Source organism: Dendropsophus ebraccatus, chromosome 2, assembly GCF_027789765.1.
Source record: "Dendropsophus ebraccatus isolate aDenEbr1 chromosome 2, aDenEbr1.pat, whole genome shotgun sequence".
NCBI classification, from domain to species: domain Eukaryota; kingdom Metazoa; phylum Chordata; class Amphibia; order Anura; family Hylidae; genus Dendropsophus; species Dendropsophus ebraccatus.
The window spans coordinates 6,445,960-6,469,545 of record NC_091455.1 but is presented as its reverse complement, the minus strand read 5'-3'; the positions used below and the strand labels follow the sequence as shown (position 1 = coordinate 6,469,545).

General features: G+C 50.9%; 1 protein-coding gene across 1 annotated transcript in view; it reads left to right on the top strand.

Moving 5' to 3' along the window:
- The window catches only part of LOC138784264 (lymphocyte antigen 6E-like), a 59,217-nt gene extending 44,674 nt beyond the window's left edge, over positions 1-14,543 (top strand). Inside the window, exons 2-4 of the mRNA XM_069959778.1 lie at positions 4,585-4,746; positions 14,012-14,131; positions 14,327-14,543. Coding sequence (XP_069815879.1) covers positions 4,695-4,746; positions 14,012-14,131; positions 14,327-14,523 — 369 coding nt within the window. The 5' untranslated portion in view covers positions 4,585-4,694 and the 3' untranslated portion in view covers positions 14,524-14,543. The remainder of the gene's footprint in view (positions 1-4,584; positions 4,747-14,011; positions 14,132-14,326) is intronic.
- The last annotated feature ends 9,043 nt before the right edge of the window (positions 14,544-23,586 follow it).

The window sequence follows — 23,586 nt, the reverse complement described above, 5'->3', positions numbered from 1 at the left end:
TTTGTAAATTATAAATTCTACTTGGCAGCAAGTGATTCAGAGTATAGTAGCAATATCTGAAGTTATGAATTTCACAGTAGAAAATCTTCTTGGGGATGTACCACTTCATCATGCGACGTGACCTTGTGATGTGATTTTGTTTTTTAAGCCTGTTTAGTTGTTCGTCATTTATCTTTGATTAAGGGTTACTAATCACAGACTAGGTGCTGGGTGTCCATAAGGTGTGCACATTCAGATATACTTCATAATTTTGTTTTGTGAATTTATTTTGCATTATGGGTTACTATGGCTCAGGCAGTTATAGAGCCTCGAGTTTGGTATAGATAAATATAACTAGATGGTGTAGCAACAACACATTTTATAATAGTTATGTGTGTAGGTGATCATAGAGTAAATTGCATGAAAATTACTCAGTGGGTGCACTCCAATGTGCATGGGTGTCAATAGTGCGTGATGGTCTATATATAAAATTTTATTTATGCATATGTGAAATAAGAGGATGGGTTGTTTAAGAGGTACACTCTAGTGTGCATTGGTACCTTAGTGTGTGATGGTTTATATAAAAACTACAAGGTTTTTTTGTTTGGTAGTACACCCTAAGGATACGGTGATAGTTTACATGTGATATTATGAAGTGAGTGTTGATGTTTATATATATATATATATATATATATATATATATATTTGTACTCTTGCCATAGGTCACGTATTTATTTAAGATAAATGATTGGGTATGTACCATGGGGCCTTTAGAAGATGTGACTGTTTAGATATGCTCTGGAATATATAATAATAATAATAATAATAATAATAATAATAATAATAATAATAATAATTCTCTTACATAAAGAACAAGTTTCTATATTTGTACCCACGTTGATACTAGATAATATATAGAAATACATGTGTACAGCATAGTGACAATGCTTGTAGATATGTTTGGCATAATGAGAGACTTGCGGGTCTAATAGAGTGTGAATAACTTGTCAACATTAATGCACGGCAGCTTAAATTGGTCTATATGAAAGCTTATCCGGTGATCTGAACAATTAAATCTGGTATCCAGAGCTATAATCGGATAGTGATGACGTGGCCAACCCGGCTCATTGTAGCCGGGGATACCACGTGACCTGTCTATGTCACACTAGGACGGTGCTTGGGTTCAGACATGGGCAACTGGGTTTGTAGAAACATCGCGGCCATATTTGAATAGGGCTGCGTCACATGATCCGATTGCGATTGTTTAGGACGCCGAGGTCTAGAGGTGCAGATTGGGATCCACGTGGGGAATGGATCAGACTAATTGATACAGGTATGGAAGCCAGTATTGATAATTACAAGTGCTATATATGTAGAGCACTATTTTGCAACAGTACCCTTGAGAAAGTCTCGTGATAGAGACGGAACACATGGGGTTCTTGGACCCCGATATGGACTCCCTCCTATGGTGATATCTGTCTTTATCTTACATTTAGGTGCATTTTTTCTGCACATTAAGAAGGAATGACCCCCTTTCAAAATTCTCCAGAGCGCAGGATGTACGTAGGTAAAAAAAAGGAAAAAAATCTTACAGCAGCACAAACCCAATGTGGTTGAGGTGGGTGCCCGTCTCTCCACCCTGGCCCAGGGTGGTATGAAGTCCAGCAATGAAGTAGGAGACAGCACGTCCAGAAGTAAAGTTGAAAAAAGTGTTTTAATGACACACCAATGCGCGACGTTTCGTCTGAATAAGCCTTTCTCACTGCTTGACAAAAATGGATGACAAAGTTAAACCAGGAGAAGAAGAAAGACCACTTGGCCTGCCTGGGATTAAGCCGCTGGGCGGAGGTACAGGTTTTTGTGGTCTGGGTAGATATTAATTGGATGTTTTGTGCACTCCAGAAGATCCTCCAGATCCTCCAGAGCAAACTTAATTGCCAGTAGCTCCTGATTTCCTATGGTGTAGTTCCTCTTGGTCGGAAGAAAGGTTTTTTAAAAGAAGCCACAGGTCTTGGTCCTCCCAGTAGAGTCTGAGTGAGAACAGCACTGGCTTCCACCGAAAAGGCATCCACTTCCAGAGAGAATGGCATGGCTGGATCCAGTCAATAAAGGACTGGAGCAGAAGCGAAGGCTGATTTAAACCTGGAGAAGGCTTGCTCTGCCTCAGGAGGCCTGTAGATGATCAAAAAGCTCCGAGATCAAGAGCAGAGGATTGCGGTTCTTCCCCATCTCCTTGTTAATGACCTGGTAATCAATGCAGGGACGGAGAGACACATCCTTTTTCTGGACGAAGAAAAAGGCCACGCCGGCAGGTGAGAAGGATGGATCCCTTCAGAAGATTATCCTTGATATAGGCGGACATTGCTTTTCTCTCCAGAACCGAGAATAAATACACCCTCCACCAGGGAGCATAGCCCTGGGCAGAAGGTCTATGGGGCAATTGTATAGCCGATGAGGAGGTAGCTTGTCGGCCTCCTTCTCCAAAAACACATCTGCCAGATTTTAATATTCTGACAGAAGGCCAGGTAGTGTGTTGGAAGAATTGGGTGGTGACAAAGGGCACTGAGTCTGAGGGGTATTCAGACAGCATACAGAGCACTCTAGTTTCCAACACAAAATCTCCCTGGTCTTCAAGTATAGGTAGGGGGCATGAAGCTGCAAGCAAGGTAGACCCAACAAGATGGCGGAAGAGAAGCAGGACAACACGTAAAAAGTCCATCTTATCAAAGTGTAGCACCCCCACCTGAAGGGTCACTGGAACCAAACAACATCGCTAAGGGGCTCACCAGTGATGGAGGGTTCGGTCAGAGGCTTGGCAAGCGGAACCACTGGTAGTTGCCGCGCCTTCTCAAGGAACGCTGCAATGAAGCTGCCTGCAGAGCCGGAATCCAGGAAGGCAGTAGACTGAAATCACTGACCAGATGGACTGGAAACCATCACCAGGAAAGAAAACTAGAGAAGAAGAACACACACCTAGGTTGGCCTCTCCTACCAGACGAAAGTGCAGGAGTTTCCCGGCCACTGAGGACAGTTCTGGCGGTAGTGGTCAGGGCTGAAACAGTAGAGGCAAAGGTTCTGCACCGGACAACGAGTTCTTTCTTCTGGCGTCAGACGAACTCTGTCCACCTGCATGGGTAACTTGGTAACATGCGTGTTAGCGAGGACAAAGGAGCTTCTGGAATGCTGGCGCCACCCAAAACATGTGGTGAGAATGGTTCTGCTCACGTTCTTGTCGAACCTCCTCCTTTCTCTCAGAGAACTGGACGTCAAACCAGGTGGCCAGATGGATCAGGTCATTTAGAGAGGTCGGGAGGTCTCGTCTGGAAAGCACATCCTTCACACGGCTAGAAATGCCCTCTTTGAAGGTGACAAACATGCTGCTGTAAAGCATCAGACAACTAGTGTAACTATTGTGACTGCTGGGCAACCACTCGGTAACAATCTCACGGATGTCGGGTACCTTGCCAGGATCCATAGTTGGAGCCTACTGTAATGACTGGAGTCTTGGATCCACTGTACCACCACTAGCGATGGCGTAAGCCGCACCAGGAAGCTTAGTCTATGAGTGCTCACCGCAAGGAGGGATGGACTTGCTGCGGCAGGCAACCCCCAGTTCACTCCCCCTGGCTTGGCTTGCTAATGGCAGCAGGCAAGGTGCAGCTGGAGACATGTAGGCAGGCGGAAACAGGCAGCAGGACAAAGCAGGACTAAAGACTGGAAGCACAGGTGGCAAGAACCATGGGCACAAAATTTTGGGTCAGCTGGAACCCCATGCTAATGGGAAGAAAGCAGAGGCTCCAATGAATAGGGCAGGGCAGGGTTGCAATTTATAAGGTAGAGCCCTTTAAAATTTAAGCATAGCTGGCGAGCGCACTTCCTAGGAGATGGGCATATGCGCAGGGCCGAAAGGGAGCAGGAGAAGGCGGCGGCGCGGCACAGGGCAGGAGCAGGAGAACACGTGGGACTGCCGGGGATCCCAGCCAGGGATGACAGTGCAGCTGCGTTCGGGTGTGAAAAAGCAAATGTGGAGAGAGGTACGTGCCGCGTCTGTAACAACAACCTAACCATGGGACTACCAGCATAACAGAGAAACTACCTTCCTATTAGGAGGACATACCTGCATAATGGAAGGAGGGGGGGGGGGGAATATCCTTATAATGGGGGAACTACTTATAGTGGAGGATGTACCCACATAATAGGCAGCAGACCCACCTAAATACTTTAGAGGAAATTGTCTAATGACCATATCTACCTAATGGTTGTGCTATTGGGGACATACTCAATGGAGACCTATCTATCTAAAGGGAACCTACATACCTATCTAATGGAAAGACACAACCTGCACTCCTTCCCACTTTTACTGTGTGGGACATTATTGCCGTTTGATGGACTCTAGATGGTAAATGGGGGTATCTAGACCACAGGGGAACTATATGGGGGGGGGGGGTACTGGCCTGTGTACAGCAGGTTTAACCAATAACAATAGGGTATCTGGGTGACATTCTGGTGTTTTTAGTTGCAGGCATATAGGTGTGACACGGATTGTCTGTACATGTTAGAACGTTCCATATGTTGTGATCATCTATGCATCATCGCTTTCTACAGGAGGAGGGACCAGAGGAAAATGCTGCTTGTAGAAATGTCTAATATTACATTGAGCCCTGCAGACATATATAAAGGATGAGCCTCCCCAATCACCCAGACCACAGCTCACCATGGCAGCGTACACAAGCCTCCTCCTAGGGATCGCCCTCTGTGCCGCCACAGGTAAGACCCCACACCTGATACCATACTGTAATGATAGGGGGACACAGGTAAGACCCCACACCTGATACCATACTGTAATGATAGGGGGACACAGGTAAGACCCCACACCTGATACCATACTGTAATGATGGGGGTAGGGGGCACAGGTAAGACCCCACACCTGATACCATACTGTAATGATGGGGGGGCACAGGTAAGACCCCACACCTGATACCATACTGTAATGATGGGGGGGGGGACACAGGTAAGACCCCACACCTGATACCATACTGTAATGATGGGGGGGGGGGACACAGGTAAGACCCCACACCTGATACCATACTGTAATGATGGGGGGACACAGGTAAGACCCCACACCTGATACCATACTGTAATGATGGGGGGGGACACAGGTAAGACCCCACACCTGATATCATACTGTAATGATGGGGGGGACACAGGTAAGACCCCACACCCGATACCATACTGTAATGATGGGGGGGACACAGGTAAGACCCCACACCTGATACCGTACTGTAATGATGGGGGGGGGGCACAGGTAAGACCCCACACCTGATACCATACTGTAATGATGGGGGGGCACAGGTAAGACCCCACACCTGATACCATACTGTAATGATGGGGGGGGGGGACACAGGTAAGACCCCACACCTGATACCATACTGTAATGATGGGGGGGGGGGGGACACAGGTAAGACCCCACACCTGATACCATACTGTAATGATGGGGGGGGGACACAGGTAAGACCCCACACCTGATACCATACTGTAATGATGGGGGGACACAGGTAAGACCCCACACCTGATACCATACTGTAATGATGGGGGGGACACAGGTAAGACCCCACACCTGATACCATACTGTAATGATGGGAGGGGGGACACACAGGCAAGACCCCACACCTGATACCATACTGTAATGATGGGGGGACACAGGTAAGACCCCACATCTGATACCATACTGTAATGATAGGGGGACACAGGTAAGACCCCACACCTGATACCATACTGTAATGATGGGGGGACACAGGTAAGACCCCACACCTGATACCATACTGTAATGATGGGGGGACACAGGTAAGACCCCACACCTGATACCATACTGTAATGATGGGGGAGGCACAGGTAAGACCTCACACCTGATACCATACTGTAATGATAGGGGGGACACAGGTAAGACCCCACACCTGATACCATACTGTAATGATGGGGGGGACACAGGTAAGACCCCACACCTGATACCATACTTTAATGATGGGGGACACAGGTAAGACCCCACACCTGATACCATACTGTAATGATGGGGGGGACACAGGTAAGACCCCACACGTGATACCAACTTGGATACAGGAGTCTATCACTATAATACAGGACACCACTCTGATATATCTGTCCACCCCTAAGACACAGGAGGCCGACCCTGGGATATAGGAGTCAACCACTATTATCCAGGAGCCCACCATCAGGATACAGGAGCCCACCATCAGGATACAGGAGCCCGCCATCAGGATACAGGAGCCCACCGCCAGGATACAGGAGCCCGCCGCCAGGATACAGGGGCCGCCGCCAGGATACAGGGGCCCGCCGCCAGAATACTGGAGCCCGCCGCCAGGGTCCAGCAGCCCACCACAAGGGTATGGGAGCCCGCCATCAGAATATAGCAGCCCACCACCAGGATACAGGAGCCCACCGCCAGGATACAGGATCCCACCGCCAGGATACAGGAGCCCGCCGCCAGGATACAGGAGCCCGCCGCCAGAATACAGGAGCCCGCCATCAGGATACAGGAGCCCGCCGCCAGGATACAGGAGCCCGCCGCCAGGATACAGGAGCCCGCTGCCAGAATACAGGAGCCCGCCATCAGGATACAGGAGCCCGCCGCCAGGATACAGGAGCCCACCGCCAGGATACAGGAGCCCACCGCCAAGATACAGGAGCCCACCGCCAGGATACAGGAGCCCGCTGCCAGGATACAGGAGCCCACCGCCAGGATACAGGAGCCCACTGCAAGAATATAGCTCACTGGTCAGTCGAACCAAGCAATTTTGGAGGGATTGACCAACCATGTAATATATAGGGGGGCTCCCTCGTTCTCCCCACATAGCAGATGCATGATCAGCTTGAAGTTTTGCTGTTACTTGTATTAACTTATTACATTTCTTCAGACATGTCACAAGTTACTGATCACATGCTTATATTGATGGCATACTGATAGCACACTCATACTGATCACATACTGATACTGATTACATACTGATTGTGATTGCATACTGATACTGATCGCTTACTAAGGCCATGTTCACACAACGTAAGTTTAGTATTAATTACGGCCGTTGTTGCCGATTTGAAACAACGGCTATGATTAATACTAAACTTACATTGTGCTGCAGTAAGAGGGAATCCCGGCTGGAGTGTATACACATAGGGGGAGATTTATCACATATGGTGTATAGTGAAACTGGCTCAGTCACCCCCGGCAACCAATCAGATTCCACCTCTCATTCCTCACAGACTCTTTGGAAAATGAAAGGTGCAATCTGATTGGTTGCCGGAGGCGACTGAGACAGTTTCACTTTACACCATGTTTGATAAATCTCCCCCATAGTACATATATACATACACATAGTATACAATCCGTCCGGGATCCCTAGCGGCCACACATCCCTGACAGGTCACACAATGGATGCCCACATGCCAATTCAATGGAAATTAAGTGATACCAGCCGGGTCATAGAACGGCCGGTGTCATACGATGCGTGAATATGCCCTAATGCTGATTGCATACTGATACTGATCACATACTGATACTGATCGCATACTGATACTGATCACATACTGATACTGATCACATTCATAGACCCTCTGGAGTGATCCAAGATAAGGATTCCAGTATGTAGCAAACCAACAAAATAACTCCCAATAAAATAATAGAAAAGCGAAAGTTACAATATAGGCTCACGCATTTCGGGTTAGGGTATGTTCACATCTCGTTTTTTGTCCTCAGTGCAAAAAGGATTCTGACGTGCAGCCCGGCGCGGCCGACGGCCACATGACGGCCACATTGACTTAAACGAATCACGCTTTTGAGTCCTGCACAAAAGCCGTGTGCGTCCCACGAATGAGCAGAAAACAGTAACATAATGACTCCGTCCTGCTCATTTATGTCAATGTGGCCGCCAGCCGCACGCCGGGCTGCACATCAGCATCCTTTTTGCACTGATTCCTGACGTGTAGCCTGACGTGAGGACAAAAAACGAGATGTGAACATACCCTTATTCCCTCACCCTTATACATTGCGCGCTCAGCATATGGATTACTGTTGTTTTAACACAATACAATACTGCCCCTATACTGCACTGTCCTGCACACACTGCCCCTATACTGCAAACTGCCCTGCACAAACTGCCCCAACACTGCACACTGCCCTTCACACACTGCCCAACACTACACACTACCCCTACACTGCACACTGTCCCGCACCGCACACTACCCTGTACACACTGCCCCTATACTGCACACACTGCCCCAATACTGCACACTGCCCCTACACTGCACACACTGCCCTGCACACACTGCCCCTATACTGCACACTGCCCTGCACACACTGTCCCTATACTGCACACACTGTCCCGCACACACTGCCCCTATACTGCACACTGCCCTGCACACACTGCCCCTATACTGCACACTGCCCTGCACACACTGCCCCTATACTGCACACTGCCCTGCACACACTGCCCCTATACTGCACACTGCCCTGCACACACTGCCCCTATACTGCACACTGCCCTGCACACACTGTCCCTATATTGCACACTGCCCTGTACACACTGCCCCTATACTGCACACTACCCTGCACACACTGTCCCTACAATGCACACTACCCTGCACACACTGCCCCTACACTGCACACTACCCTGCACACACTGCCCCTATACTGCACACACTGCCCCTATACTGCACACTGCCCTGCACACACTGCCTCTATACTGCACACTACCCTGCACACACTGCCCCTATACTGCACACACTGCCCCTATACTGCAAACTACCCTGCACACACTGCCTCTATACTGCACACTACCCTGCACACACTTCCCCTATACTGCACACTGCCCTGCACACACTGCCCCTATACTGCACACTGCCCTGCACACACTGTCCCTATATTGCACACTGCCCTGTACACACTGCCCCTATAATGCACACTACCCTGCACACACTGCCCCTACACTGCACACTACCCTGCACACACTGCCCCTATACTGCACACACTGCCCCTATACTGCACACTGCCCTGCACACACTGTCCCTATACTGCACACTACCCTGCACACACTTCCCCTATACTGCACACTGCCCTGCACACACTGCCCCTACACTGCACACTACCCTGCACACACTGCCCCTATACTGCAAACTACCCTGCACACACTGCCCCTATACTGCACACAGGGGCGGTCTTGGCATTTCTGGGGCCCCAAGCAAAGTTATGTCTGGGCCCCCCCCTCGACACGCGTTCCAAAACAATAGACCGCTGTGTGTTGCCCCCAGTAGTATATACCCCTTGTGCGCTACCGCCAGTAATATATACTCTTTGTGTGCTGCCCCCAATAGTATATACCCCTTGTGTCCTGCCCCCAGTAGGATATAGCCCTTGTTTGCTTCCCCCAGTAGTATATAAACCCCTGTGTTCCCCCAGTTATATATAGCCCCCCGTGTGCTCCCCCAGAAGTATATAGACCTCCTGTGTGCTGCCCCAGTTGTATATAGACCGCCTGTGTGCTGCCCCCAGTTGTATATACCCCCTGTGTGCTCCCCCACTGTATATAGGCCCCCTGTGTGCTCCCTCAGGGGTATTTAGCCCCCCTGTGTGCTCCCCCACTTGGATATAGACCCCCTGTGTGCTCCCCCACTTGGATATAGACCCCTGTGTGCTCCTCCAGTAGTATATAAACCCCCTGTGTGGTTACCCCAGTAGTATATAGACCCCCTGTGTGCCCCCCCAGTATTATATAGACCCCTTGTGTGCTGCCCCAGTTGTATACAGACCCCTGTGTGCTCCCCCAGTTATATATAGACCACCTGTATGCCTCACAAGTAGTATATAGACCCCCTGTATGTTCCCCCAGTAGTATATAGACCCCCTGTGTGCCCCACCAGTAGTATATAGACCCCTGTGTGCTCCCCCAGTAGTGTATAGCCCCCCTGTGTGCTCTCCCACTTGGATATAGACCTCCTGTGTGCTCTCCAAGTTGTATATAGACCCCATTCTGCTGCCCCATGTAGTATATAGACCCCCTGTGTGCCCCACCAGTAGTATATAGACCCCTCTGTGAAGCCCCAGTAGTCTATAGCCCCCCTGTGCGCTCCCCCTGTTATATAGCCCCCCTGTGTGCTCCCCCCATTTATATAGACCCCCGATGTGTGCTCCCCCAGTTACACAGGCCCCTTTGTGCTCCCCCTCCCATATAGTATATAACAATAAAACAAACACTTATACTCACCTGGGTCCGGGCGTCTCCTCTTCTCTTCACTCTTGTGGCCGCAGGAAGGGTTGTCCCTGCGGTCTGAAGAGGCCGCACTCCCCTTGTCCTGGCGCCGATGCTCCAGTGATGTCACTGGAGCGCCGGCACCACAAGGACAGAGCGGCCACTTGTAACCGCAGGGAAAACCCTTCCTGCGGCCACAAGAGTGACTGACAGGAAGGGGGCCAATGTCTCCCGCCCTGTCAGTGCTGCTGCATGTAACTATGAGCGCTCATTATGAGTGCTCATAGTTACAGTTCAGATTACAGCAGCGAGCGGGGCAGCGGCCCTGTCCAGCGGTCTTGAGCACAAGAGCGAAGCGTGGGGGCCCCCCTGGATGTTGGGGGCCCCAAGCGATCGCTTGGGGTGCTTGGTGCCAAAGACCGCCACTGACTGCACACTGCCCTGCACACACTGCCCCGCACACACTGCCCCTACACTGCACACACTGCCCCTATACTGCACACTGCCCTGCACAGCACACTGCCCTGCACACACTGTCCCGCACAGCACACTGCCCCGCACACAATGCCCCTATATTGCACACTGCCCTGCACACACTGCCCCTATATTGCACACTGCCCTGCACACACTGCCCCTATACTGCACACACTGTCCCGCACACTGCCCTGCACACACTGTCCCGCACACTGCCCTGCACACACTGTCCCGCACACTGCCCTGCACACACTGTCCCGCACACTGCCCTGCACACACTGCCCCTATACTGCACACTGCCCTGCACACACTGCCCCTACACTGCACACTACCCTGCACACACTGCCCCTATACTGCACACTGCCCTGCACACACTGTCCCTATATTGCACACTGCCCTGCACACACTGCCCCTATACTGCACACTGCCCTGCACACACTGCCCCTATACTGCACACTGCCCTGGAGCACACACTGCAGCACACTACCCCACACACACTGCTTGGCAAATTGTCCCACACACACTGCCCTGCACCACACACTGCCCCACCCTGCCCCTGCCCTGCACACTGCCCTGGAGCACACTACCCCGCACACATAGCTGGGCACATTGTCCCACACACACTGCCCTGCATACACTGCCCCGCACCACACACTGCCCTGCACACCCTGCCCTGCACACCCTGCCCCTGCCCTGCACACTGCCCTGGAGCACACTACCCCGCACACATAGCTGGGCACATTGTCCCACACACACTGCCCCGCACCACACACACACACACACATTGAGTCTCAGGACACCTCATGCAATCAGTAACTCTTTCTGGTCTGGTCTGCACTGCAATGACACCATGTCGTGTGCTCTCCATATACAATCTCCAACATTCCAGCCTAGATAGAAGTCAGCAGACAGTATCACATATAATCGGCTTAGATACAGCAGCTCAGCTAACAGTTTCACATGTCATGGGATTACAGACTGGATTACACAATAGGTTTAAGCATACATCTCAGCAGATGGTGTAACAAAAGGGGTTAGATACGGCAGCTCAAACATGATAGAATTACAGGAGATACAGTATACAGGGGGCATCAACTACAGAGGCACTACACAGGGGGCATCTACTACAGAGGCACTACACAGGGGGCATCTACTACAGAGGCACTACACAGGGGGCATCTACTACAGAGGCACTACACAGGGGGCATCTACTATAGAGGGACTACACAGGGGGCATCTACTACAGAGGGACTACACAGGGGGCATCTACTATAGGAGACTACACAGGGGGCATCTACTATAGAGGGACTACGCAGGGGGCATCTACTATAGAGGGACTACACAGGGGGCATCTACTACAGAGGGACTACACAGGGGGCATCTACTACAGAGGGACTACACAGGGGGCATCTACTATAGGAGACTACACAGGGGGCATCTACTATAGAGGGACTACGCAGGGGGCATCTACTATAGAGGGACTACACAGGAGGCATCTACTATAGGAGACTACACAGGAGACATCTACTATAGGAGACTACACAGGAGGCATCTACTATAGGAGACTACACAGGGGACATCTACTATAGGGAGACTACACATTGGACATCTACTATAGGAGACTACACAGGGAACATCTACTATAGGAGACTACACAGGGGACATCTACTATAGGGAGACTACACAGGGGGCATCTATTATAGGAGACTACACAGGGGGCAATCTACTATAGAGGGACTACGCAGGGGGCAATCTACTATAGAGGGACTACACAGGGGGCAATCTACTATAGAGGGACTACGCAGGGGGCAATCTACTATAGAGGGACTACGCAGGGGGCATCTACTATAGAGGGATTAAACAGGGGGCAATCTACTATAGAGGGACTACACAGGGGCAATCTACTTTAGAGGGACTATCTACTATAGGAGACTACACAAAGGGGGCATCTACTATAGGAGACTACACAGGGGGCATCTACTATAGAGGGACTACACAGGGGGCATCTACTATAGGAGACTACACAGGGGCATATACTATAGGAGACTACACAGGGGGCATCTACTATAGGAGACTACACAAAGGGGGCATCTACTATAGGAGACTACACAGGGGGCATCTACTATAGAGGGACTACACAGGGGGCATCTACTATAGGAGACTACACAGGGGTATATATACTATAGGAGACTACACAGGGGACATCTATTATAGGAGACTACACAGGGGACATCTACTATAGTGGGGATTACACAGGGGGCATTTACTATAGGAGACTACACAGGGGGCATCTACTATAGGAGACTACACAGGGGGCATCTACTATAGGAGACTACACAGGGGGCATCCATTATAGGTAGACTGCACAGAGGGCATCTACTATAGGACACATCTACAATAGGAGACTACACAGGAGGCATCTACTATAGGAGACTACACAGGAGGCATCTACTATAGGAGACTACACAGGAGGCATCTTCTATAGGAGACTACACAGGAGGCATCTACTATAGGAGACTACACAGAAGACATCTACTATAGGAGACTACACAGGGGGCATCTACTATAGGAGACTACACAGGGAGCATCTACTATAGGAGACATCTACTATAGGAGACTACACAGTGGGGCATCTACTATAGGAGACTACACATGAGGCATCTACTATAGGGGGACTACACAGGAGGCATCCACTATAGGTAGACTGCACAGGGGGCATCTACTATTGGAGACATCTACTATAGGAGACTACACAGGGGGCATCTACTATAGGAGACTACACAGGGGGCATCTACTATAGGAGACTACACAGGGGGCATTTACTATAGGAGACTACAAAGGGGACATCTACTATAGGAGACTACACAGGGGACATCTACTATAGGAGACTACACAGGGGGCATCTACTATAGGAGACTACACAGGGGGCATCTACTATAGGAGACTACACAGGGGGCATCTACTATAGAGGGACTACACAGGGGGCATCTACTATAGGAGACTACACAGGGGGCATCTACTATAGGAGACTGCACAGGAGGCATCTACTATAAGAGACTACACAGGGGACATCTACTATAGGAGACTACACAGAAGACATCTACTATAGGAGACTACACAGGGGGCATCTACTACAGGGTACATTTGATCCGCCACTGTATAGGTAGCATCACATACTGTATAATTAGACACAAAGGCATTAGATACATATTGTTGATACATAGTTAAACAAATTGTATCCCCCATGATAGGCTTAGATACACAGCTGTACTCTGTAACCTCTCCTCTTTTGCCCGTAGCTTACTCTCTGAAGTGCTACACCTGTGATGGAGCATCCAGCAACGCCGCCTGCATGACAGCAACAAACTGCAGCAGTAACGCAACGTTTTGTCAGACGCAGACAGGATCAATCTCAGGCTGTGAGTTCTTCATCTCACGTTTATGATCCCGATGCCCCGGAGTCATCCTCACTCAGCCGCATAATATAATGGCTCTGGCATAAATAATAGTATTGGCTGACAGGTTGTCACAGCCCCGCCCCTTTCAGTAACAGCACTCATTAGTCACATGACTAGCCGCTCAATTAATCCCATTTCCGTTTTCTCCATACACAGTGTGGGGGATCACTAAGGCGTGTGTGACGTCCTGTACTCCGGTCGACTTTTCCTTTGCCGGAATCACCTCCACCACCACCTGCTGCAGCAGCGACCTGTGTAACACCAGCGGGGGCGCAACCATCACCTCCAGCTATACGGCGATCATCCTGGCGCTGGGATCCATCCTTACCGTCCTGCAGAGCTCGGTGCTGTAATATCACTGTATAATACACCAATAAAGAGATTATAATGGAGTGCGGCCTGATTCAGTATTGTTCTCAGGACCTCAGGAGAGGTGGGGATCATCATGGGAATGGGAATGACCACTTCATCTTCTATGGCTTCACCATGAAGTCCGACTGAAACTCTTTTCCCGTCAAAACTCCTCTTGTCTCTCTGTAGGGTTCCTGGTATATATATGGTTAGTACTGACCAAATGTGTCCAAGGAAGAACCAGGGATAGGGCCCACGGGAGGCCCATGGCTCACTGATGTGTGGGGGTGAAGGCTAGCCTGTCTGGCCTGTAGAGCAGTTAGAGGGCCTATGTGACCCCTGTCCAACATCAATAGTGTCTACAATGGTCATCAGGACTGGAGCATGGAGCAATGGAAGAAGGCGTCATGTCTGATGGGTCCTGTTCTCCATCATGTAGATGACTGGGTGCTTGCGGGGAGGCGTCCTGTCTGATGGGTCCTGTGCTCCATCATACAGTTGGCCGGTTGCTTGTGGGGAGGCGTCCTGTCTGATGGGTCCTGTTCTCCATCATGTAGATGACTGGGTGCTTGTGGGGAGGCGTCCTGTCTGATGGGTCCTGTTCTCCATCATACAGTTGGCCGGTTGCTTGTGGGGAGGCGTCCTGTCTGATGGGTCCTGTTCTCCATCATACAGTCGGAAGGTAGCATGTGGGGAAAGATGGCACCAGGATACACTATGGGAAGAAGACAAGATGGCGGGGGTAGTGTGATGGACAATATTCTGCAGGAGACCTTGTGTCTTGGCATCACATGAATGTTACTGTGACACCGACCTTCTATCTGACCATTGTACACACCAGGTCCCCCCCTTTATCCCAGTTGGACCCCCTAATGGCAGCGGTTAGCAGGATAATGTCCTTGCCGTCCTGCAAGAATAATATGGGAACTCCACAATATAAGGCAGGGATAGGGCCCACGGGAGGCCCATGGCTCACTGATGTGTGGGGGTGAAGGCTAGCCTGTCTGGCCTGTAGAGCAGTTAGAGGGCCTATGTGACCCCCTTCCAACATCAATAGTGTCTACAATGGTCATCAGGACTGGAGCATGGAGCAATGGAAGAAGGCGTCATGTCTGATGGGTCCTGTTCTCCATCATGTAGATGACTGGGTGCTTGCGGGGAGATGTCCTGTCTGATGGGTCCTGTGCTCCATCATACAGTTGGCCGGTAGCATGTGAGGAGGCGTCCTGTCTGATGGGTCCTGTTCTCCATCATACAGTTGGCCGGTTGCTTGTGGGGAGGCGTCCTGTCTGATGGGTCCTGTTCTCCATCATACAGTCGGAAGGTAGCATGTGGGGAAAGATGGCACCAGGATACACTATGGGAAGAAGACAAGATGGCGGGGGTAGTGTGATGGACAATATTCTGCAGGAGACCTTGTGTCTTGGCATCACATGGATGTTACTGTGACACCGACCTTCTATCTGACCATTGTACACACCAGGTCCCCCCCTTTATCCCAGTTGGACCCCCTAATGGCAGCGGTTAGCAGGATAATGTCCTTGCCGTCCTGCAAGAATAATATGGGAACTCCACAATATAAGGCAGGAGGTTGTAATGTTGTGGCTGATACTTATACATCAGATACGGCCGTCTGCAGGTGATGGATAGTACGCTGAGGTGGGGGGAGGGTACAGTGTGGTCCTAGATACATAAAGGTGCGGCTGCAGTCACTATCACTGGGAAAACAACCTCGAGTGAATCTACAAACAGGAGAAACCTGTAGGGGCGGCCGGGGGGATGGGGGCTCAGTCTATTTTCTCACGCTCTTTCCTAGAAAGATGGAGACAGGTACAGACCTATAGGCTTCAGGCCAAAAAGTTTATTGAACTTTCTGAGATACAGTGGAGCAGGAATCTAGATGGTTACGATTCTGTACAGAGGCACAGAAGCTTAGTGGTGACATTCCCACCGGGGGACATGGTCTATGCAGGGCCGATTCTAGGTTCTATGCTGCCTGAGGCGAAAATTGAAACTGCGCCCCTTCCCCCGCAAACACAACTATATACCAGCATTGCATATATAACTACATACCAACAGTGCATACAGAACTATATAACAGAAGTGCATACACTAAGGGTATGTTCACACTGAGTAAAACAGGTGGAATTCCGCGGTGGAACTCTCCGCCGCAGGATCCCGCCTGTCTCACTGTCCCATAGCCCATCTATGGGAGAGCGTGCGCTCCTCCGCAGCCGCCGCTCTCCGCTCGAAGAAGTAACATGATACTGCAGCGGCGGCTGCAGAGGAGCATGTATAAGTGCCAGTCTTAATGGTGGTGACATATGGGGAGCCAAGTGTTAGAGACCCCCAAATAGTATAGGCCTCAGACGGCCTAATACTGCCAGCTTCAGACCCTCAATAATACTGTTAGCCTCAGAGACCACCTTACCCATATCATCATACTACTCCCCCCTTCATTCTCCTTCCCCCTTCATCCTCCTGCCCTATCATCATACTACTACCCCCACCTTTATCCTCCAGACCCTCCATCATCATACTACGACCCACTTTATCATCCTCCTGCCCTTCCATCATCATAGTATAACCCCCCTCATCCTCCTGCCCTTCCATCATCATAGTATAACCCCTCTCATCCTCCTGCCCCTCCATCATCATAGTATAACCCCCCTCATCCTCCTGCCCTTCCATCATCATAGTATAACCCCTCTCATCCTCCTGCCCTTCCATCATCATAGTACTACCCCTCTCATCCTCCTGTCCTTCCATCATCATAGTACTACCCCTCTCATCCTCCTGCCCTTCCATCATCATAGTACTACCCCTCTCATCCTCCTGCCCTTCCATCATCATAGTATAACCCCTCTCATCCTCCTGTCCCCCCATCATCATACTACTACCCCTCTCATCCTCCTGTCCCTCCATCATCATACTACTACCCCTCTCATCCTCCTGTCCCTCCATCATCATACTACTACCCCTCTCATGTAGTGCCCAGCAGTACTGCACTCATCCTCCTGTCCCTCCATCATCATACTACTACCCCTCTCATCCACCTGTCCCTCCATCATCATACTACTACCCCTCTCATCCTTCTGCCCTTCCATCATCATACTACTACCCTCTCTCATCCTCCTCCTGTGCCTTGATCATCATACCACTAGCCCCTTCATCTGTATTTAAAACAAAAAAAGCCATACTCACCTCACCAGTATGGACCCTCTAGTCTTCCAGGGACTCCTCTCCCGCTCTGCATGGGTGACATCACTCGCGCTCGGCAGGGGGCGGAGCTTCCCGGGACATGGTTTTGCCGGGGCTGTCTCGTCAGAATCAGGACAGTCCCGGCAAAACCTGAGGGCCCCCACCTGCTCCCCTCCTCACCATCCGGACCGGGATCCACCGCTTCTCCTTTCCCTCGGTGACAGGAGAAGACGCCACACAGGCCCCTCCCCCAGGCCAGGTCACAGCGCCATACACGCTCTCTGTTGTACAGCATTGTGACCTGGCCTGGGGGAGGGGCCTGTCACCCAGCGGATGCCGTACAGGGGAGAGGATTATAGTGTGAGTGGGGGCGTCTTCTCCTGTCACCGAGGGCCACGAGTCTGACGGCAGTGCATCCCTAGAAGCTGCAGAGCCGAAGCTTCTAGGGATGCGGAAAAGGGGACACCTGAGCGGGCGGCGGGAGTCAGATGACAGGGCAGAAGTTGCCGCCCCTAAAGGGACCCCAGAATGTGCCGCCTGAGGCGGAATACTCATTCCGCCTCATGGCAGAAGCGGCCCTGGGTCTATGGTTGCATTCCACCCACTTTGCCTCTGGGTCCTGATCTCTTCATAGACGCCTCATTCTGGTCTATGTTACTTCTCACAGGGCCGCTCCCATACAGGAACAGAATCACTTTACCATTGGCCCCAGGCCACTGATTATCAGGCAGCGCTGTGCGCACTTTCCATGACTTGTGGATATGGGACGGACCCTCGCTTCCCCTATAAACAACTCCAACCACAATAACCACAGACTATGAGATGGAGGCATAAAGCGCACTTCTTGGTGGTGAGATGGCGACAGCTTTATTTATAGGACTAACAATCCCAGGAGTCAGGTGAGGAGCTCGGTCCCTGATCTTCCACCTGACTCCTGAGCCACTACAGAGACCCAGATTAACAACCACAATGGACTCGACCACCGGCAAAGCAACTGACCCCAATACTAAAAGAGGCAGTAACCCCCAACAATGTGTATATGCCAAGGAAACGGCCTGTACCAAAGTCTAGCAGCTTCTAGATGATATACTTATATATGATATGGCTGATGATATAGTATCCAACACCAGACAGCGGGAGCTGTAATCCTATAAAGGGGGAACCAGATACACAGACATAGTAACGGACAGACCATAACCTGCAGTCCTGAATCCCATCAGTGACAGAATTCAATGAGAACAATCCCACTGCCCATTTCCAGGAATAGTCTCGGAAGGTTATACGCTGCTCCAGCCATCACTCATGTTCAGTGCACCGGATATCCTGTTACCCCTAGTCGCACACGCCTGGCCCAAGGGGTCCCAGACTGAATATGAGGGCGGTGGAGTCGGTAAGCCGCAGCTCCGACTCCGACTGCTGAATTTTATCAGGACTGACTCCTGCTCCTTCATAAATGGCCGGTCAGATACCAGGGGAGTTATCTATCACACTGGCTCAGCAGCTTCTCCCTAATGTCCTACATGATCCTGGGGCGACTTCTGAGGGAATATATACTGTATATACAGCAGCTTCTCCTGTGTGTGCAGTGGATGCAGCCAGTCTCCAGCCTCCATGTCCTGAACTACTCACAACTAGACTAGATGGAGCAGGTGGTCATTTCCTGCTGACATCTTCTATGTTTCTAACTAAATATTCACCATACACACAGAAACACTTCTAACACTACTGCGATGAAGGTCCCTATAACTAGAACATGCAGACGGTAAGGCAATCCCGGTGCACAGTCCTGGGCTCCATGTGTCAGCTGGTTAGTATTACCGTGAAGCAACCTTGAGAAAATGGAGGTCGGTTATTATATAAAAAACAAATATCTTTACTTCACAAATAATTCATATTCACAAAGCAGGTCCTTGTAGCCGGAGGCGAGAAGACTTCTTTACCATTTATCATGAGAGCAGTGACTCTTTGGAACAGTCACCACAGGATCTGGTCACAGCAAAAACAGTAGAGGGCTTCAAAACAGGAGAGACAAGTTCTTAGACCAAAATAACATAAGTGCATATGTATGGAATCTACCCATCACCCACCCCCTTCCCATCACCCACCCCCTTCCCATCACCCATCCCCCTTCCCATCATCCTTGGCTGAACCTGATGGACATGTGTCTTTTTTGAACTGTACCATGTAACTATGGAAGACTTGCCGCCCTTTACTTTTTTCTCCAACCACAGTCGCCGGGCTCGGAAGACTCAATACTTAGTTTTGTGCAATCATGTGAAACATAATGTCCATGACCCCAAGGACTGTACCATGCTGGGGCCCATCAAAGTAGATGGTTTGCTTCAACTAGACTGGTAGTCATACTAGGATGATTATGTTTCCACACCAGGGGCCATACCAATATGGTTACCCCTCCACACCAGGTGCCATACCAAGATGGTTACCCCTCCACACCAGGGGCCATACCAAGATGGTTACCCCTCCACACCAGGGGCCATACCAAGATGGTTACCCCTCCACATCAGGGGCCATACCAAGAAGGTTACCCCTCCACACCAGGATCCATACCAAGATGGTTACCCCTCCACACCAGGGGGCCATACCAAGATGGTTACTCCTTCACACCAGGGGCCATACCAAGATGGTTACCCCTCCACACCAGGGGGCCATACCAAGATGGTTACTCCTCCACACCAGGGGCCATACCAAGATGGTTACTCCTCCACACCAGGGGCCATGCCAATATGGTTACCCCTCCACACCAGGGGGCCACACCAAGATGGTTACCCCTCCACACCAGGGGCCATACCAAGATGGTTACCCCTCCACACCAGGGGCCATACCAAGATGGTTACCCCTCCACACCAGGATCCATACCAAGATGGTTACCCCTCCACACCAGGGGGCCATACCAAGATGGTTACTCCTTCACACCAGGGGCCATACCAAGATGGTTACCCCTCCACACCAGGGGGCCATACCAAGATGGTTACCCCTCCACACCAGGGACCATACCAAGATGGTTACCCCTCCACACCAGGGGCCATACCAAGATGGTTACCCCTCCACACCAGGATCCATACCAAGATGGTTACCCCTCCACACCAGGGGCCATACCAAGATGGTTACCCCTCCACACCAGGATCCATACCAAGATGGTTACCCCTCAACACCAGGATCCATACCAAAATGGTTACTCCTCCACACCAGGGGCCATACCAAGATGGTTACCCCTCCACACCAGGATCCATACCAAAATGGTTACTCCTCTACACCAGGGGCCATACCAAGATGGTTACCCCTCCACACCAGGATCCATACCAAGATGGTTACCCCTCCACACCAGGATCCATACCAAGATGGTTACCCCTCTACACCAGGGGGCCATACCAAGATGGTTACCTCTTCACACCAGGGGGCCATACCAAGATGGTTACTCCTCCACACCAGGGGCCATACCAAGATGGTTACTCCTCCACACCAGGGGCCATACCAATATGGTTACCCCTCCACACCAGGGGGCCACACCAAGATGGTTACCCCTCCACACCAGGGACCATACCAAGATGGTTACCCCTCCACATCAGGGGCCATACCAAGAAGGTTACCCCTCCACACCAGGATCCATACCAAGATGGTTACCCCTCCACACCAGGGGGCCATACCAAGATGGTTACTCCTTCACACCAGGGGCCATACCAAGATGGTTACCCCTCCACACCAGGGGGCCATACCAAGATGGTTACCCCTCCACACCAGGGACCATACCAAGATGGTTACCCCTCCACACCAGAGGCCATACCAAGATGGTTACCCCTCCACACCAGGATCCATACCAAGATGGTTACCCCTCCACACCAGGGGGCCATACCAAGATGGTTACCCCTCCACACCAGGGACCATACCAAGATGGTTACCCCTCCACACCAGGGGCCATACCAAGATGGTTACCCCTCCACACCAGGATCCATACCAAGATGGTTAACCCTCCACACCAGGGACCATACCAAGATGGTTAACCCTCCACACCAGGGGCCATACCAAGAAACAACACCTCCAGTGATGACCCTTAGCAACCAACATATTAATGTATTTTTAAGTAACTTCTAGGAGCCATGACCCATACCGTGTTCTACTAATTTAAATTGTTAAAGTGATTAGAACAAATGAATAAATGTTTCCATAAATAGCAAAAATTATAAATAGGTTGGGGCATACTTTAGATATCAGAGCAGCTCCAGCCCATTCCCCGACATGTGCTTCCAAAAAACAAACCTGTCAATTGTACGTAAGGTGTATGGACTCAATGTAAAGGCAACACTATGGGAAGACTTGGACAGCTTTCTGTGTGTACCAGAATAGAACATTACAGGTTACTCCTGGGGAAATATCCCACCACAGAGTGTGTTATGGTCAGTGATGGGCGATGCCGCATTATCAGAGATAGTATAGTGTGGGTGTAACTACAATAGTGGTGAAGACCATCACTACTCAATTAACAGTTATTCTTTTAGTTGCATTAGTGAAATTCAATTTACTGTGAACCCGGCAGTGGGGGACCACATTTTTTTTTGCCCACATTGTTTTTTGCCCCCAGCCGCCAACCACTGTCTCAGGAGCCCTCCATATCATCATTAAACAGATGGGTAATTACCTGTAATACCTAACCACCCAGACAGGAGCCCATAATACAGAACCACACCCGAGACACCACCCAGTCAGGAGCCCATAATACAGAACCTGCCCCGGGACACCACCCAGTCAGGAGCCCGTAATACAGAACCACACCCGAGACACCACCCAGACAGGAGCCCATAATACAGAACCACACCCGAGACACCACCCAGACAGGAGCCCATAATACAGAACCACACCCGAGACACCACCTAGTCAGGAGCCCATAATACAGAACCTGCCCCGGGACACCACCCAGTCAGGAGCCCGTAATACAGAACCCGCCCCGGGACACCACCCAGTCAGGAGCCCGTAATACAGAACCACACCCGAGACACCACCCAGTCAGGAGCCTGTAATACAGAACCTCTCCCCGGGACACCACCCAGTCAGGAGCCCGTAATAAAGAACCACTACCCGAGACACCACTCAGTCAGGAGCCCATAATACAGAACCCACCCCGGGACACCAGCCAGTCAGGAGCCTGTAATACAGAACCACTCCCCAGGACACCACCCAGTCAGGAGCCCATAATACAGAACCACTCCCCGGGACACCACCCAGTCAGGAGCCCATATTACAGAGCCACTCACAGGGACACCACCCAGTCAGGAGCCCATAGTACAGAACCACTCCCCGGGACACCACGCAGTCAGGAGCCCCAAATACAGAACCACTCCCCGGGATACCACCCAGTCAGGAGCCCATAATACAGAACCACTCCCCGGGATACCACCCAGTCAGGAGCCCATAATACAGAACCACTTCCTGGGATACCACCCAGTCAGGAGCCCCAAATACAGAATCACTCCCCGGGATACCACCCAGTCAGGAGCCTGTAATACAGAATCACTCCCCGGGATACCACCCAGTCAGGAGCCCGTAATACAGAACCCGCCCCTGAACACCAGCCAGTCAGGAGACTGTAATACAGAACCACTTCCCGGGACACTGCCCATTCAGGAGCCTGTAATACAGAAAACTCCCAGGACACTGCCCAGTCAGGAGCCCATAATACAGGACCACTCCCCGGGACACTGCCCAGTCAGGAGCCTGTAATACAGAACCACCCCCGGGACACCAGCCAGTCAGGAGCCTGTAATACAGAAGCTCTCCCCGGGACACCACCCAGTCAGGAGCCTGTAATACAGAACCACTCCCCGGGACACCACCCAGTCAGGAGCCTGTAA